We start from the raw sequence: 18,601 nt of genomic DNA on the forward strand, positions 1-18,601 counted from the left end.
GGCAAGGCTAAAGAGACACAAATGAAACAGCCTGTGTCTTCAATCCTCTTCTGTTTACATTGGTCTGTGAGCTTCTTCAGGAAGTTAGGGGATTTAAAAAAAAAAAAAAAAAGACTCATCCAGGACTGGGCCTTCCTCCTGGTCTTTGTTGCTGGCCAGGCCCTGACTGCCTGGACACACCCGAGAGACATGTGCTGTGGGCATCATGGAACCTCAGAGCAGGGATGGCTAGGAGGGCTTCTGGGAGCATGACCTGAGCACAAGTCTCAGAGAATTCCTGGAGGCTGTGGGGAGAGTAGGTGTGGCATTCTAGGATTGGAACACTGCAGTTACTTACAGGACTGAGGCTGCAATGGGGATAGCCTGTAAGGAAGCCTTGTATTTGGTGGACATAGAAGCTAATATTCATCCAATACTCATAATTTATTATTTATTAATCAATGCATTCATTCATTCGAATCATCACAAAGCACAATTCCAGGCCACACTGAATTCTGCCCTAAATATGGTGGTCTGGAAAAAGTTGTGGTTTGGGACTAGAGTCCAGAGGGTTAGCAGGTAAGATCTGTGTCAGTGGAGGGGTATCTCCGTGCAGCCTGAAGACTAGAGAAGTCTGATGTAGCATTCCTCCCGTGGGGAAGATGTCTTGGCCTCTGTGAGTGAGGGGATGGCCTGTGGATGGAGATCCCATGGTTCTGACCCAAGGCCAGGCCAGTCTGGGCTGAGAGAGAGAAGCAGTTCTCAGGAGCAGCTAGTGGAAGTATTGCCCTGCTGGGTGAGAAGGCTGCTTTTCCTGTGGGTCTGTGATTTTTCGCAAAGCTGTCTTCCTGTCCTTGCCAGATTTGTAGGCCCCTTTACTGCTTCCAAGTGTGCTTAGAACCCTCCTCACTTGCCCTCCTGCCTCTGTCTACTCCTAAGACTGTGGTAGTAATCAGGGGGCACCCAGGGGAACACTTGGGGCTCAGATGAACTCCCTCTGTGTTTGCCTTCTGTCCTCTCACGAGCTTCTCTCCAGGCAGGAGTGGCTGAGGAAAGAACCAGGGAGGTAGGCAGGCAGGGCATCTAGGCTGGTCCTGCTGGGTCCAGAGCCCCTGTCTTTTGGTTGAGATCACTGACCATCCATTGCTAAGCAGAGAAACAAAAATGGGAGAGGGAGCAAGGCCTGGGTTAAGCGAGACCACCCTATTTTCTGGGCCTGTTCATCCCTCTGGGGAATTAGACTCGGGACTCCCAGGTTCACCTCCTACCTGGCCATGAGGTGCTGGTGCATGTTCCTTTGTCTCAGGTTTTGCAGGTGCACTGGACTTAAACCAATATATGCTTGGGGTGTGGGTGGAAGAGAAAGAGAGCTGTGCACTGGAGAGAGCTGACATCCTGGACAGGAAGGACTCTAACATGAGAAGCAGAAAGAGGTGGCATGATCATGGGGTTTGTGGGGGAGAGTGTGTCAAATTATCAGGGGCTTGTAGGGTGCTATATGGGGTTCCTTTAGGTCTAAAATTTATTTTATGGTTCCATGGGCAAACACTGAACTAGTCTGTAAAGGAAATATGATTGAAACAAAATAAAGCTGAAGGATGCTCAGTTGCCAAGATCTCATAATCCAGTTATAGAGCAGATACTTCCTGAACGTCAGAATGGTGGTGCCCTTGGCAACAAGAAGATCAGATTCTTTCAGGGGTGTGAACTAGAAGTTATTGGGTTAGTAGGACTCAGGAAAGGGGAGAACAGCCCCCCCCCCCATGTTAGGGGGCAGTGTAGTGGCCACCCCTCTCCTCAAGATATTTTTGTCTACCAGGCCCTGTCCCCAGAGTCCCAGGTTCCCATGCAGATGTCAGGTTCCCAACTACCGGGAAGGTCAGGTAGGTGGAGGTTGAGGAAGGCCATCAGGCAAAGGAAGTGAGGTGAAAAAAAGGAATGGTTATCTAGGGCAGATACAGACAGCATAGCCTAAGCCCTCAGGCAATTTCTAAACCAAGTAGCCAATGAGGCCACTCTGATAAGTGGTGACCCTACCCTTTGGGTTGTGGCAGGTGGCTGGGGCTCTGCTGCCATCCTGTAGGCACTGTTCTGAAACTGTATCAGTCCATGGCCTTTCTGCCCTCTCTCTGATGAGGAGAGATGGTCCTACAATCCCGCACAGCCCAAGAAGTTCTCAGAGTTCTGCACATAGAGATGCGCAGAACTGAACAGGAAATTCTAGCCCATTCTGCCCAAGGCTCACACTTATAGAAGCCAGTGTCAGTGGGATGAGTACCTCGTCTAAGGCTCCCTGAATTTACAAACCCTCTGTATCAAAGAAGCCACACAAACTGCTGGTCTAAGGCCTATGCTTTACTAGGCAGGACCAATGCTGGAGGATGGGGTGGGTAAAGTTAGCTGTGGGTGAAGGAGCCTGATGTCTTTGGGGGTAGGGGGACAGAAATGTGACATAGCTATACTAATTCAAAGTGAGACTGACTGACCAGAGCCTCCTCCCATCTGCTTCTCCACAAATACACTGGGCCCTCATGCTCCTCAGGGATGGAGTTTTGACCTTTGCTCTGGAGATCCTAAGCACATCTTCAAAGGTCAGCACAGGCACTTGTGCCTTCCATTGGTGTGGGCCAGACCCACCTTGTGCCTCAACATTTTCACTGTACAGACAAGTGTAAAAATAAAATATTTATTACCACAAAAATCTTATTAATACAGGTCCACAGCCCTTACCTGAAACCCTGGGGGCCAGATGTATTTAAGAATTTAGAATTCTTTGGGCTTTAGAAAATGCCAAAGTACAGATGCTGAGTGTTACATAACATCTCCAGAGTTTGTCTGGGGCACCACTCCATAATCAAATATATCAATATATCTGTGGAAAATTGTGAAAAGGCACACTGGCCTACAAATAGCCTCACTTCACTTCAGGTTGTGCCAAAATAAAGAAGGAACTTCTGGTTTTGGGTTAGGATTTTCACAATTGCAGATAAGGGATTGCAGATTTGTGCTTACATACCCATTTACAGAATGGCACAGATGTCATTGAGGTTTTTGGTGCAGTAGTGAAGTGCCCAGACTGTAGCCACAGACTTCCTGGTTTCATGTCCTGGCTCTGGCACAAACCAGCCATAGGACCTTGGGCTTCAATGTCTTCACCTGTAGCACAGGATTAATTCTCCCACACAGGCGTGTTATGAGGATCACACAGTTTAGTACATGTAAAAGTGCTCAGAACCAGCACAGCATGGATCCTGATGGCAGCACTAAGACAGGCAGACAGACATTAGAGACACATTTTCAGTGCAATCACATAGTTGCAAGCTCACTGCTGAGGTTCTTCAGGCCACCAGGGCAGGCTGAATCTGTCTAGTATCATAAATCTTTCACATCTTTCAGCTTGGGGCCTCCCAGGGCTGCAGACATGAAGATTTCAGAAATCCCCACAAGAGGCTTAGTCATGCCTTGGGGCTCTACAGAGAGGCAGAGGGTGCCCTGTTAAGGGCCCAAGCTTGTGTCCTTTATGCCAGTGGAGTGGTCCCTCTGCTGTGGCTCTGGAGTCCTCTCCCTTTGCACATTTGCTGGCCGGCCATGAGACTTGAACTGCTCTCTGAATAAACAAAAATGTGTGCTCCCCAGGAGATTCTTATTTACAAAGGAGATGTAGGGTTTCTGCTATACTGAAATTCAGAGAAGGAGAGGCTGGACCTTCCCAGACACATCCTTAACAAGAATTCTTAACAAGCATTTCCACAGGACATAGTGAAACTTCTCTTTCCCTTAATGTAAAACTAACACGTACTTATTGTAAAAATTCAAACCATTCAAGAGGACCGGATGGAAAATGCTGACTGTATTGTTTTCCATCCTTCAGCTGCCCTGGGCTAACAGGTCCCTGGGCACCTGTCCCTTGAATTTCTCATACACACAAAGTCACCCCCTGCCCCCCCCCCCACTCATACACTGTCACTCCCTATACACCCTCACACACATCATGGACCCCCTTGTCCTCACACACCCACCCTCACCCTGCAGGAACCACATATCCTCACACCCCCCAACACTCCAATCTTCTTTATAAAAGAAAATATACATACACACAAGAACACATTTATAAAAGGAGGTAGGCATTTGGCCATGCTGCCCCCATAACTCCTTGACTGTTCTTCTGGTTCTTCCTCAACTTCCCATAGCTGTGGTTTCCATGTTGGGGAAGTGGAGGTGAGAATACCATCACCGAACTCACAGAGTACCTGAGAGGCTCAGGTGGGATTTACACTTTACATGAATTTATCGTGCAAATTGTCAAGTGTGAACCGATCTGAGGAATTATTACTGCCCTCCTTCCCACGCCCCCAAACTGGAGACAATTAGACTTTTAAAAGGACTTCAGGAAGACGGCAAATCTTACTGGCCCAGACTGCTTGTGATGAGGCTGATGGAGCTGAGGAGGGCTCAGTTTTGAGGTGGGGTGGGCCCTTCAGAGTTGGATCACCACTGCCAGCCAGCTAGCACACTGGATGCCCCCAAAACCTCTATAAAACACCTCCTTGATCTGTGACAGTGAACTTGTGTCAGCAGAGCAGCTGAGCAGTCTCCACGCTCATTGGGTTTTGGGAATTATGAGGCTCCTCTCCACCTGCAGGGAGAAAGTAGGGAGGTGATCCAGACTGCTCCCCAGCCCTCTCCCAAACTCAGCAGTGGCTCAATGGAGTGCTCCCTGCCCCCTCCACCTGGCTCCCAGGTGGTGGGAGGGAGCAGAGGGTGAGGGATGGGGCCATGCTGGAGACAGAAAGCTTCCGCCCACCACCCTGCCTCCATTTTTGGTTTTCAGGCATCTTAGCCATGCTTGGGAGCACCTGGGGCTTCCTCTCCCCAACCCACCCATCCCACAATCACCTGGGGCTTGTTTGCAAGATTCCTTATTCCTGGCTATGGGAAAAAGAACACAAAAGGAGAGACTAGGTGGGTGGTAGGCAGAGGTGGGGGTCCCAGGTACCCACCTTCCACTCCCTCTCCCCCTCTCGGGTCTTTTGAAGGTCAATCCTAGTGGTCTTCCCTGGCTGTGTGATCCACAGTGTCTTTAGGGCAATGTATGGCTATTGGGTGGGGGTACTTGTGCTTTTCCACAGATGGGGACAGGTGTTCAATAGTAGTTGCTTCTCCCCAAGAGAGAACAGTTCTGGTGGAAGGGATGGGAGCAGAGCATTCCTCCCTATAGGGTTGAGCTGGCTGTGAGGACCCTCCACCACTTTTTTTTCTTCCCTACCTACCTTGAGAGTACTGCTTGATGAAAATCAAAACTCCAGCCACAAGCAAGAAAGTGATGGTGAAGATGATGGAGATAACCTTGGCACTGGTTATCCACTGATGAGAGGGTGCTTCTAAGGACGGCAGAGAAAAGGGGGCACCAGCCCCATGCCATGGGACTGTCTCTGGGTTCCCTGGGACCCTCCCCTGCTCCTCCTCATCCCCTCTGCCAAGCCCATCTCCTCACCCCAGGCCACAGTGAGTGTATGGTTCAAGCTGGAGTGCTGCACATGGCAAATGTACCCATTCTCCATCCTGGCTGGCACCCGCACGGCCGCCCATGTCTGGTAGGTACCATCTCCATCGGGGCGTGTCTCCACATACTCGGCCTCTTGAACCAGCTCGTCCTCCCCCAGCCACCAGCTCAATGAGATGTCCCGTGGGTAGAAGCCCCGGGCCCAGCATCTCAGTGTGATGCTCCCATCCTCAGCTGTGTGTCTTGTCACCTGCACTTTGGGCGGCTCTGCAGAGAGAGGTTGAGGGAGGAAGGCTGGTGAGAAGCTGCTCTCTGCTCATTCCTCATGCCTGATCCTGGGCTGCTCTAGCATTTTCCAGGGTGGAGGACACCCCTTCTACCCACAGAAACCCTGTGGCTTTCTCAGAGACTTTACATACTTCCTCCATAACTTCTTGCACATGGTAGGTGTCTAACAAGAAGTGAAGGCAAGAAGGATGGTCCTTCCCTCACTTTGGAAGGAGGTGGTCATGTGTGTAGCTCTGGAGCCAGACAGCCTGGAATTGAAGCCCAGCCTGACTCCTGTCCACAATCCTCCAGTCTCTCAGGGCCGGATGGGGATTCTTTGTTTTTTCCTCTCAGGATTGTTCCAAATGACATAATCCGTGAGTGATGGTTCATTTTATGTGTCAACTTTACTGGACCACACTGTGCCTAGGCATTTGCTCAAGCATTACTCTGGGTGAGATTCACATCTGAATCAGTAGACTCAGTAAAGCAGATTGCTGTTCCCAATGTGAGTGGACTCCATCCAATCACTTGAAGATCTGAACAGGGCAAAAAGTCTGAGTAAGAAGAAATACCTTCAGCTGGCGCATCAGTCTTTTCCTGACTATAGTTTCAAACTGAAACACTGGCTCCCTTAGGTCTCCAGGTTTGCCAACTGCAGATCTTGGAACTCCCGAGCTTCCACAATCACATGGGTGGATTCCTTAAATATGTCCCTTTCTCTTTCTCTCTCTCTAAACATATCCTGTTGGTTCTGTTTCTGTGGAGATTCCTGATGAATTCATCAGGTGATATGTGTGTAGAACATCCCCCTGCTGCTGGATGAGAGCTCAACACTCATTTAAAACACCAATATGGTGCTTCTTGGAGGCAGGGGCTATTGTTACCATCCCTGTAATACTAATGAGGAAACTCAGGCACAGAAAGGGCAAGTAACTTGCCCAAGGTCACACAGCTAGCCAGTCCTGGAGCCAGGACGTGGATCTGCAGGCTAGGCTCCAGTACCTGAGCCCTGACCACCGCCCCCCCCACACACACTCTACTCTCATAATCACATCTTCTCTTGATGTTATTTTCCCTGCCTTCCCTTCAAGGAATGTCCTCCCCATTGCCTCAGCTGATTCACATCCCACCAGTCCATCACCGAACATCCATGGTGTGTTGGGTGTTCTGACCAGCCCTACCCACTAGTAGCCAGTGAGGCCTCTGCCTCAGCACCCCCATGCACCCACTTTCCCTAGGGTCCATCCTAGTCCTTGTATCTCCAGCCCTGCTGGCTGGAGTCAAGAATTTAGGATGCACCTGGAGTCTGAGGAGCATGTTTAGCATGAGGGGTCATGCTCAGATTCCCTGGCAGTCCCCAGTAGTCCAGGGACTGGCCTAGTGATGGATGCTATCCCCTGGGGCCTGAGGTACATTTCCCAAGGAGAACCACAGGATGTTAAACCCGCAAAGGACTTTATGAGCCAACTACTTTAACCTACTTATTCTATAGATGAATAAAATGAGGCCCAGAGTCAGAGCCTCATTCACCAAGACCATATCATGGGGCATGAACTCCCCATTCTACCTCACCTGGAATGAGGGCCCAAGGTCCAAGCTTCTGTGCTGCCCTACTTGAGGAAGCTGTTGGCTAGTCAGCCTTCTTTCTGGGGCCAATTGGGCTTGTCTGAGCCAGGGAAACACAGCCTATCTCCTCACCCCGCCAAGATCCTCGAGAACGGGAGTGTGGGCCCCTCTGTGTTGCCACAAGCTGCACCTTACCTTTCCGGGTGAGGCTCTGGCTGCCCAGCTCCAGGTACCTGTGCAGGGAAGTGAGGCAGAGGCCCTCCAGGTAGGCCTTGTCGTATTCGGCATAGCAGCGCTCTGTTTCCCACCAACGCTTGGTCTGCACAGCCACAGGCTTGGCTGACACCCAGCTCAGAGTCTCCAGGTCCAGTGACAGGTGGTCCTGGCCATCAAAGCCAAACTGCCAGAAGCTGCTGGTATGGCCGTCTTCCCGGATCTCACAGCCAAACGTTCGCTGAGTGCTGTGTGTGCCTGTGCATGTGGGCAAGCAGGCTGCGGTTTGCCTGGGCTATAGGTCGTATCCCTGAGGCTGGGGAGAAGCCCACCACCCATGGGTGCCTCTGAAGGATGGGAGGGGGTCAGAGTGGTGCCATTTACAAAAAATGCTCCCTGGGTAATTTTCATGAGCAGGCCAGGGCTGAGAAACCCGTTGGGCTTCTCACGTGAGAACACTTGCATACATAACTACAGGCATTGTTATTAGAAGGAAAACTCTGCTACTTATGGAAGTAAGATGTCCTTAAAATACACTCGTGGTAAGATGAAATCACGCCCCAATTTCAGAGATGTGAAAGAGATGTTAAAATGTGAACCTGGCTGCTGCCACAGCACCTGGGGGCTGGTCATGCTTATTATTCTGGGGCCCCTGGGCTAATGTATAGCTTGTCCCAGCCTTGGGCTTTTAAATCTACTCCCTCTGAGGCATCTGGGACCTGAGGTTTCAGTTTGGGTTTCCAGGGACAGGATGGGAAAGGGCTGAGAACAAGTGCCCCACAAGCACACATGCAGCATTAGCAGCAGCCATCAGTAGGCATGAGCTAGCCTTTGCTGAGATAAGGAAGCAGAAGCCTGAGAGAATGCTATACCTAACACTGGGTAGAGCAGGGGTCTTTAACTAGGTTCTCTTTCCCACCCTGAGCTGTCTGCCTAGTTCAAGTTCATTTGGTTTCCCTCCCTGCATGGCAGAGTTGGTGTCTGAGAGCCTGGTGGGTGGGTGTGATTTAAGTGTTTGGTGAGGATGAGGGATGAGGTAGGGAAAAGCCTCTGCCTCTGCCAGTCTGCTGAGGTCTGGAACCATGGGTAGCTGAAGGGGAGGTGTTGTGAGTCCCTAACTTCTGTGGATGCTTGCTGTGCTAGCCCAATGGGCTGGCCACTGGAGCCACAACTTATTCTGAAGGCCCCTATGGCCCCTGCTTGGTCCTTGTGGTGGGAAAGCTATGCATCAGGAGCATGCCTTGTACCCTCTTATGGGCTCAGTGGAGTGACCTCTGTTCCCAACTGGAAGGGCATGGCTGCCCAGAGGGTCAGCATTGAAAGTATGAAGGAAGGAGGATGTGGGGTGGCAGGAGCCTCTGACGCACCACTGCTCTGGTTGTGGTAGCCCATCACAGTCCATGTCTCCACCTGCTGCACCTTTGCCCAGGCTCTCTGCTTCTGGGTCTCTGTTTCCCAGTACTGGGTGTCCACAGCTGCCATCCACGGGGCCTGGGGCTTGGCTCTGTCCACACGACTGTCATAATGAATGAAAGGCTGGTCATCCACGTAGCCTACAGCCAGAAACTGAGGAAGGCCCGGGCCTGGCTCTGATAGGGCCAGGTAGTGGTAGTGGAGAGAGTGTGTCCCTGTGAAGACATGAAACAATAAGGCTCCTATGCACTGCCAGGATCTGCACCACAGGTTGGGTGACTGATGGGATTGGCGGTGGAAACCTATCCAGAGTATTTGCTTATCAGTAAGAGCAAGAACTGAGAATTTCAGTTAAGAAAATAAGTGTATCCAAATAGTTTAAATAAAGAATCAATCAATCAGGCAAGCAAGCAAGCACTGAGGCCAAAGTTTATTTGCTCAGGCTTGTGGACTTTATTTTTAGGAAGTTTCTCAGCTCCTGACTCAGGCTTACTTGCTCATGCTTTACACTCATCTCTGTAAGTATGATTACTGTTTTTCCGTCTCACAATAAAAAAGGTATGATTAAAAAAAAATTGATTGTTTTTAAACTTAATTTACGTGAAGTTATTCATTCCCCAGAGATGCCTGATGAAGCTGAGCCATCACTCCTGGTTTGAACCATTGCTGCCAAGCTGGTGGCATCTTGACTGCACTCTCCACTTACTCCTGTTCCCGTAGCAGACAGTGCTAGTCATCTCTTCTCTTTATGTCCAAATGCTGCCCTAATATTTGTTCTCCACTATCTCCAGAAGCACCAACTCATCCATTCAACTTGATGCTGGAGATGAAATCTATTTAGCAGCCAGGCCTGACTCAAGCTACGAAAACAAATGCTGTATCTTTAAAAAAAAAACCTCAGTCCACCTTTCTCAGAGATTCACCCAGGGCTCACTCCCTTAATTTTTTAAAAGGTCTTGCTCAGGAGGCACCTAGGTGGCTCAGTCGTTTAAGCATCCGACATCAGCTCAAGTCATGATCTCATGGTCCGTGAATTCGAGCTCCGCATCAGGCTCTGTGCTGACAGCTCAGAGCCTGGAGCCTGCTTCAGATTCTGTCTTCCTCTCTTTCTCTGCCCCTCCCCCATTCGTGCTCTGTCTCTCTGTCTCAAAAATAAATAAACATTAAAAAAAAAAAACAGGTTTTGTTCAAATGCTGCTTTCCCAGTAAAGCCTTCCTTGCCCACTCTGTTAAATACTTACAACCCCAGCACTCCCAACAGTGTTTTTCTCTAGGGCATTATTACCACCTCCTAGAGAACATGCACTTTATCTGTTTATCTTGTTCATAGTCTGTCTCTCCCCTGTAACATCCATTCCCCAAGGGCAGAGATTACTGTAAGGATCATTCTCCTGGGGCACCTGGGCTGCTCAGTCGGTTAAGCATCCTACTCTTGATTTTGGCTCAGGTCATGATCTCATGGGTTCATGGGGTTGAGCCCTGTGTTGGGCTCTCCACTGACAGCATGGAGTCTACTTAGGATTCTCTCTCCCTCTCTCTCTGCCTCTCGCTTGTGCTCTTTCAAAAAAAAAAAAAAAAAAGATCATCCTTCTTTCCCAGCCTGCAACAGCTGCTGGCACACAACAGGTGGTTAACATTTGAATATTCAGATATGAAGGGATGAGTCAAACGCATCCCCATCCTCACAACTCCTGCTACTATTTTATAACCACATCAAACTCTGCCCAGGCGCTTTGTACCTGCAGTTCCTGCTGCTCCCTCTCTTCTCTCAGCCAATGTCTCCTCAGCCCTCAGGTTTGAAGGTCAGCGTCCCTTCCTCCAGGAACCCCTTCTGATTCCACCCAGACATCCCTCAGGGGTCTCTGGGCTCCCTATGAAACTCCATGAAGGCAGGCAATACATCTGACTGTGCCACTAGTGTTTCTATGGGTCTTGGAAGAACACCATGCTTGGCATACAGTGGACACTTCCAGCGTTTACTGAGTTGGACAAAAAACAAGAACATGAAGGGCAATGATGATGATCAGAGCTGTCAGTTTTGGACAGTGACCACTGTGTGCCCTACACCAGTCTAACTGCTTTTCATTCACCATCTCAGTTGATCCTTAGGATAAACCCGAGAAGTTGATGTGATTGGCCCTGTTTCGCAGATGAGGGAACTGAAGCCCAGGGGAGGGCAAGTACAGCACCCAAAGTCGTAACTAGAAAGGGAAGAGCCCAGATTCTCTCCCCAGAGCCTGCTTTTTCTTTTTCTTTCTTTCTTTTTTTAAAATGTTTATTTATTTTTGAGAGAGAGAGAGAGAGAGAGAGAGAGTGAGAGCAGGGAGGGGCAGAGAAAGATGGAGACACAAGCCGAAGCAGCCTCCAAGCTCTGAATTGTCAGCACAGAGCCTGATGTAGGGCTCGAACTCATGAACTGTGACATCATGACATAAGCCGAAGTTGGATGCTTAACCGAATGAGCCACCCAGGTGCCCCAAGCCTGCTTTTTCTAAGCTTAGGAAGAATACAGAGGAGCCCTCTTCTCACACTGATGAAACCTCCTTATGGGAGGTGAGAGGGATCAACGTTGAAAGTGTTTGAGTGAAGAACTGATAGCAGGTCTGGACTGGTGTGGGCCTCCTGGGAAATGACTGAGTCTCAGGGTGTTGTTTCCTTGCAAACCACTGAGTTAAGATTAGTGGGATGCTCCTGGGCTGGGAGCTGTAAACAGGCATGCAGGCCTTGGAAGGAACAGAGGTTGTGGCTTCTCTATGTTAAGGTGACCCACCTTCTCCTTGGCTGTGATCTGCAGAAGCTCTGCTTGTTTGTGGGGTGATGGAGGGCAAAGAGCCTGTGCCCTTGGGTAGCTGCTGGGCCTCCTGAGTGGTGGGGAAGCCATGCATGTTGTAGTTTCTGTCCTGCCTTCTCCACAACTAAGGGAGCACAGTATGGTAGCTGAATCATGCCCCCCACTCCCACAAGATATCCCTAGAACCTATGAATATTACCTTATATAGTAACAGGGATTTTGTAGGTGTGATTAAATTAAGGATCTTGAGCTTAATGATGATTGTAAAAAAAGATAATAAAAAAGGTTAAAAAATAAAATAAATAAAAAATAAAAAGAAATAAAAAATTAAGGATCTTGAGATGGAGAGATTATCCAGGATTATCTAGGCAGGCCATAAATGTGTTGTTATGAAACGGAGACAGAGGAAGATTCCATGACTATCAGAGAAGATGATGTGAAGATGGAACAGAGAAAGAGGCAGGAAGGTGCCATGAGCCAAGGAATGCAGCTCTAGAAGCTGGAAAAAGCAAAGAAATGGATTCTTCCTGAGAGCCTTTGTAGGGAGCTCTCCTGTGGCACCTTAGTTTTAGCCCAGTGAAGCTCATTTTGGACTTCTGACCTTCAGAAATCTAAGAGAATAAATGTATGTTGTCTTAAGCTACCAAGTTGTGGTCCCCCCCTTTTATTTTAAATTTTGTTTTAATGTTTATTTATTATTTTTGTGAGAGAGACAGAGTACGAGCGGGGGATGGGCAGAGAGAGAGGGAGACACAGAATCTGAAGCAGGCTCCAGGCTCTGAGCTGTCAGCACAGAGCCGGACGCAGGGCTCGAACCCATGAACAGTGAGATCATGACCTGAGCCCAAGTCAGACGCTTAACCGACTGAGTCATCCAGGCACCCCGTGGTCCCCTTGTTATAGCAGCTATAGAAAACAAATACATATAACATGAGACTAAAGTCTGTTGTGTCTTGTGAGTTTGGTGGGCAGTTCAAACCCATGAGCTCTGGAGGTTCTGCTGCCCTGAAAAGGAGAGAAAGATGCACAGTCTGGGAAGAGAGATGTCCTCTGAAAGCTGTGCCAGTCTTTAAGCTGCCACTAAGACTGAGGCCTGGGGAACGCAGAGTGAGGGTGCAGGGACCGTGGTATTCCCACCACTGAAGCAAAGAGGCCGCACAGGTGCTGACATGCTCTTTCCTAGGTGTGGGAAGGTGGGAAAGAACAAGAGATCCAAGTTCAGGCCTGCAGGAAAGACACCAACACACATCTGGTTGTTTCGTTGGGGCAAGTGCACAATTTGCTTCCTAGGTAACATTTCTATTTATTAATATTAGCTGCTCTAGTAGCCAGTTACTTTAGTTTAAAAAATGAGGGGAAGTCTATCAATGTATTATTTTTTAAAATCACAAAATAGTTATAAAGCACTTAGGTGCTGGGCCCTGTCCTGAGCACTTTACAAAATTTTGGCTCCATTAACCCTCATGACAATTTTATCAGGCAGGTATTGTGCCACTACTATTCCTGTCTATGGGGAAACTGAGCCCCAAAGAGGCAAAGTCAACTGCCAAGCTCACACCAGTAGCAAAAAGCAGTGCCAGACTGCATTATTCAGATTCTCAAGGTGTCCCCTGGCCTGCACCTGCCCTTTAGTGAACACATTATAAAGACTAACAGTGTGTGGCTGGCTGGGGGCACAAAAGTGGCCACATGCCCTCTGCTACCTCAGGCTCTGTGTCATCATCCACCCCTTCCCTCACTGCTGATTCCTGGTTACTGGGCCACATTACCCACCCCTCCCACCCCCCACACACAAAAGGGGCAGTCCTGCCCTCTTATGCACAGCCTCCCTTTTTCTCTGACTATGGTGGGGAATGAGGTACCCTACCCCTTTCCTGCCCCAATCTCTGTAGACGTTTTTGTATCTGCCCCACCTCCCTACAATCCATGTGGATTACAACTCTCTAGCTGTGTGACCTTATTTCACAGCTTCCGGCTTTGGTTTCTTCCTCTGTGACCTGCTCCACTGGAGCATTTGGTGAGGTAATAAACACAAAGAAGTATAGGCATGGAGGAAGGGTTCTGTGGACATCATTTTCTTAGCCTTAGTTCTTTCCTATCTGGTAGGGAGAGGTGGGCATGGGAAAAAGAGAGCTGGAGTATGGGGGGGATGAGGGTGGGGAAAGATACCTAAGTGAAGCCCCCCTGGGGTACCTTCCAGAGGGTATGGCCTCTGTGTCCCCTACCTAAGCAAAGACAGTCTACCAGGTTCCCAGACTGTACATGCCCTTCTGTAAGCTTGGGGGGTGTGGGGGGCGGGGCTCCTGGTCTCTGCCATCTTGCCTCCTTTTTCATCACATGGGCAGAGCCTTACCTCCAGGCCATGGCTTGTTTTCTAACTTCAGGTCAGCCAGTTCTGCCATCACCACCTTTGCTAAGGAAGCTGGGCCATCAGCTACCACAGGCAGCCCCCAGGGACTCTCTGCATGGGGGAGAAGGAAAAGGGAAATATGAATCTCAAGGCATAAACATCCTACACATCCTTGTTTCTGCTTGGAGAGATGGCATGAAATGACAAAGAGGCACATTGGAAGGGAAGAGGGACATAGGAGCCTTGCCTCAGGAATGACCAGAAACTTCCTTAGCATGCAAGTATAAAACCAAAAGGGCTGAGTTCTAGGTCTTGGTGCCAGAGCTTTATAAGGATTAATTCATGATATTTTTACTGCATTTTTGTGAGGTAGGCTGTTCCCACTTAAGAGGGAAACCAGGGCTGGGTTGCTCATACCTCTGCCAGAGGTTTTCCAACCAGCTGCCCCTATACCTCCTGGCAGCTTTGACAATTCTGCTACGGACACACATTTGGTTGGTTTGGAGGGAAGAGGCACTGAAACCTCCCAGGTAATGCTCATGTGCTGCCAGGTGAAGAGCCCATGCCCTCTTGGCTCTGCCTGGCCCTGCCCAGCTTTGTACACTTGCTCACCTGGGCCAGTCCTGACCTCTCCCCTTGTGACATTACTCATTTGGCAAACATCTGTTGAGCACCTACTACTATGAGCTAGGCACTGAGCTAGGTGGGGATGTGTGTGGGGACAGAGAGAAACCAAGACAGACATGGGCCCAAGGAAGCTCAGGTCTGACAAGGAGGTGGCAATTGAACAATTAAATAAGTAGGTCCAATAAGGTGAGCAGGGCTGATGAGCGTTGTGGTGCAGGAAGTACCAGGCTCCAGAAACACCCTGGGGTGGGAATGTGCTGGGGTCAGGGGCCTTATAGGCTGAAACCTGGAGGGGATCTCACCAGCTGTGAGTTACCAGGCAGTGGAGTTGGTGAGGAGGAAAGAACATTCTAGGCTAGTGAATCTAGTGTGGTTCCAGGACCAGCTGTATCAACATCACCTAGGAATTTTCTAGAAATGCAAATTTGCAGGACCCAACCTAGCCCTACTGAATCAAAAGCTCTGGGGGTGGGGTCCAGCTTTCTTTAGTTCAACAAGTCCTCTAAGGTTTGGGCCACTTCAAACTTCCCTGCTGCAGCACTCATGATAACTGCCCCATGAAAGCCACTTCCTCATTCCCTAGCTTCTAAAGGGAAAGACTGGCATCCAGGAGTGTTGTGAGCAGGCAGCCAAAAACCTCTGGCTACCTCCCCTCTGTGTGCCATCTCCCTCCTACAGTTTGGTAAACCCCGGGGTTATCCTCCACTCCTTTCCTCCTCTTTGGTTTGGAGTTCTGTCTCCCTAAGTCAATCCCGGCCATTCCCTACAAAGGCTACAGGGCCTTTGTGCCCACACTCATGACCATTCCTGCCACGCAGAACTAGAATCACCCATATGCCCCTGTATCACACCTGAGGACTTGGGGGTGCTGTAAGTAGAATCTCTAGAGGCTGTATGTAACTTGAAAACCAAGACTGGTTATACAATCTTGGCCCAGAGACACAGTGGCCCATGCCCTTGGGGTCACTATTCCAAGGACCAAACTCTTCCCCAATCTTCTTCCCAGACATCCAAGCTGATTCTCCTTCAAGTGTTTTCCATGGGGAGCTGAGGGCTGAATCCTTCTGTAGATGCATCCTGTTGAGTTTTGGAGCCTCAACTTGGAGAGAAAAAAATAACCTCTTTATTTTCACTAACCTCTGGCTGAAATTTAGCTTTTCTCTCATGATGAATGAAGGCAACAAAGCTCAGCAGGATTAGCAGGGCCTGTGCTTTGTTCTCAGACAGAAGCCACAGGTGTTTTTGAATCACAATCCAGTTGTTGCAGACACCTGGAAATATGCTTTAATCTCACTACTTACAAATTCTGGGAATTGTTGCTATTCAGTGCATTATTAAACGTGTTAACTTAGAAGCATACATTCTACATCTCACACATTTATATTTCTATTTAAAAGATTTTAATAGCTTTGTAGAAACAATCAGATTCCTTTGTAATCTTATATATTTCATTTTATGTATTGAAAACATTCTGGGACCAGGTCTAAGGCATAGAAAAGGTTAAGAATTCCGACTTTTGGGGCTCCTGGGTGGCGCAGTCGGTTAAGTGTTGGACTTAAAAGCTCAGGTCATGATCTCACGGTTCCTGGGTTCCAGCCCTGCATCAGGCTCTATGTTGACTGCTCAGAGCCTGGAGCCCACCGCAGCTTCTGTGTCTCCCCCTCTCTCTCTGCCCCTTCCCCGCTCATGGTCTCTCTCTCCTTCAAAAATAACATAAAAAAAAAAAAAAAAAAATCCGACTTTTGATCCTGCCACCTAGCGTCCTGAGCCGTACATTAAATCTGTAAACAGTAAATTGAGAAGTGTTCTGTGAGTTGAAATGGCTTCTTGTATGTGAAGTACTTAAAATAGAGCCTGGCGTAAGGGTGACCAGCTATTGTTACTTCTATGATGGTGGACATTTCCCCGCCTGTGCTAATAAATGTTCGGGTATACATGCGGCCCGGATGGGCAGTGCCCTATGGGAGCCGGGGGCGGGGTGGGGGAGTCCAGGATGATGTCAGGCCCAGCTACCAATGCTGGAAGAATTAAAATTGGGAAAGAATGGAAATTCCGGACCAGGTCAGAGAAATCTTCCTCACCCAACAACCCACGCCAGGGGATGCTCGGGTAACCCAACAGAGCCTCGCTAAGGCTCCAGGGAGACTACCGCGAAGGGCGGGCGCCTGCCCCAGCTAGATAGCAGGGGAAGTGCCAGCCGCTCTCACATTCCTGACTCCACAAGGGCTTCACCAGGGCCTTGTTGGAGGACCTGGCCCCAGAAACCGAGTGGCGTCCAACAGATGTGCCCAAGGGCACCCCCAAGAAGGTATGGCATCGGCTGCGTCCCAGGCCGGGGTCACCGCCAGCACCCCACGTCCCGCCGGTTTCCCGTATACTCTAATCTATATCCCAGTGTAACCGTGGGAGCCAGCAAACAGGAGCTCTAACGCAGGGCCTAGCGTCTCCTACAATCCTGGGTCGGCTCTCCCACCATCCTCGTTCCCCAAACCCGGAAGTGGCCTATCTCTCCCTGCCTCCCCCAGCCCCACCCGCGCTCTGCTGGGCAACGATTGGGGTTCTGCCCCTGGCCCCCAGACTCTCCCCCCAGTCACCTGCCGTGAGCTCCCGCAGTAGCGACAGCAGTTGCAGCAGCAGCAGCATTGTCCGCGGCGGCGTCCAGACGTGCGCGCTCCCGACGACCGCCAGCCCGTGTCCGCCAGCCTTGCGCGCGTCCCTAGGGCGTCGATTTCCCCGGAGTCGGTCTTCAGCTGTGGGGTGGGTGGTCTGGCGCCAACCGGGGAGAGCGAGAGAGCTCAGCTTTGGGAAGGCAGCGCATCAGCGACCTCAGCCAGCCTCGCTCAGCTGGAGTTCCAGCCCGGCCCCTTAAGCCTCGGGCTCCGGCTCCCACGGCCATTGTCACAGTTTCCCCCACTCCCCCGCGTTGTCCCCCACAGCTCCTCGACGGTCCCCTTTATATATACATAGGAAAACCAATCGTGTTGGTAATTGGCCAGTGAGGATCACCTGGTTTCAAGGGTGTTTAAAGGTCAGAGGACTTCTGCCACTCCTGCTACACCGTGTGCCCATAGTAACCTGAAAGTGGAACTGGGGGTGCAGCACCTGCAGCATCAGGAGGATGTGTCCAGACGTGCAGAGAAGCATGGCTCTGATCACTTCCAACTGGAGGACAGCAGTACAGCATCAACAACAGCCTGGACATGAGGGTACTCTGGCTGGAAGTTCTGGAGAGGGGAGGGGCAGGGAGCCTGGCCTCCTCAGGTTCTTGCCTGCCCTGTTCTGCAATCCCACATCCCTCCCTCTTCTTTCTTCTCTTTCTCTTCCTCCACTTTCCACCCTGGGCTCTATAGAGAGGTTCCTACAGGCCTGCGTGTGTCACTAGGCAGGTATATCTCAGCTCCTCCTTGGATACAGTCTCCACTGTCGCTCACTTCTAGTAGCTGAGTCTGGTGTCTGGAGACTCCTACCAGGTCATGTCTCCATGTACTCTGTATCTTGGGTCAGCTCTTTCCTGTCTAGTAGTCATCCAAGCATGATATCTTGAGGGAAGGAGCCAAGAGCTCAGGCTTTAAAATGGTTTCTTCTACATCTTGGTGAGTGTATGCATATATGCACGGTCACCTATGCTGATGGAGAACTGGAGTGGAGCAGAAGAAATGAAGTTAAGGTGAGGCAGAGACTGGAGGGGCTACCCTGGAGCTTTACTCCCCACTCCCATAAACTGGAAAATGGGGGGCTGGATTAGGAGAAACCACTTCCAGAGCCAGACTATTTTCTGAGTTCCTGACCCCTATTAAGGCTGTGGCCCACATGCCAGGTTAAAGGTGGAGTGAGGAGTTAGAGCTGGCTGCTCAAATAACCAACATCATTCATTACAGCTTCAGTATAG

The 18,601-nt window shown here is 50.0% G+C and overlaps 1 protein-coding gene across 6 annotated transcripts; it reads right to left on the minus strand.

Moving 5' to 3' along the window:
* Window positions 1–404: 404 nt before the first annotated feature.
* Window positions 405–17,657, minus strand: LOC106969978 (H-2 class I histocompatibility antigen, Q10 alpha chain-like). Of its 6 annotated transcripts, XR_003426530.2 has the most exons (11): window positions 17,307–17,657; window positions 14,089–14,196; window positions 8,899–9,159; window positions 7,514–7,789; window positions 5,474–5,749; window positions 5,250–5,360; window positions 4,876–4,908; window positions 2,996–4,615; window positions 2,466–2,636; window positions 1,248–1,390; window positions 405–1,125 (listed from the first exon to the last, which is right to left on the minus strand). XR_003426530.2 is itself a non-coding variant. In XM_053219161.1 (8 exons), the coding sequence occupies exons 2-8, from the start codon at window positions 14,135–14,137 to the stop codon at window positions 4,551–4,553; spliced, it is 1,071 nt and encodes a 356-aa protein (XP_053075136.1). In that variant the 5' UTR covers window positions 14,138–14,196; window positions 17,311–17,657; the 3' UTR covers window positions 2,648–4,550. The 6 variants fall into 6 exon arrangements, 4 of the variants coding, with proteins under 4 accessions (XP_053075136.1, XP_026932773.1, XP_053075135.1 ...); XR_003426529.2 differs by lacking the exon at window positions 2,466–2,636; XM_053219161.1 differs by lacking the exons at window positions 405–1,125; window positions 1,248–1,390; window positions 2,466–2,636 and having other exon boundaries at window positions 2,648–4,615; window positions 17,311–17,657.
* Between the last annotated feature and the right edge of the window lie 944 nt (window positions 17,658–18,601).

The sequence above is a fragment of the Acinonyx jubatus genome, chromosome A1 (genome assembly GCF_027475565.1).
Source record: "Acinonyx jubatus isolate Ajub_Pintada_27869175 chromosome A1, VMU_Ajub_asm_v1.0, whole genome shotgun sequence".
Classification (NCBI taxonomy): Eukaryota; Metazoa; Chordata; class Mammalia; order Carnivora; family Felidae; genus Acinonyx; species Acinonyx jubatus.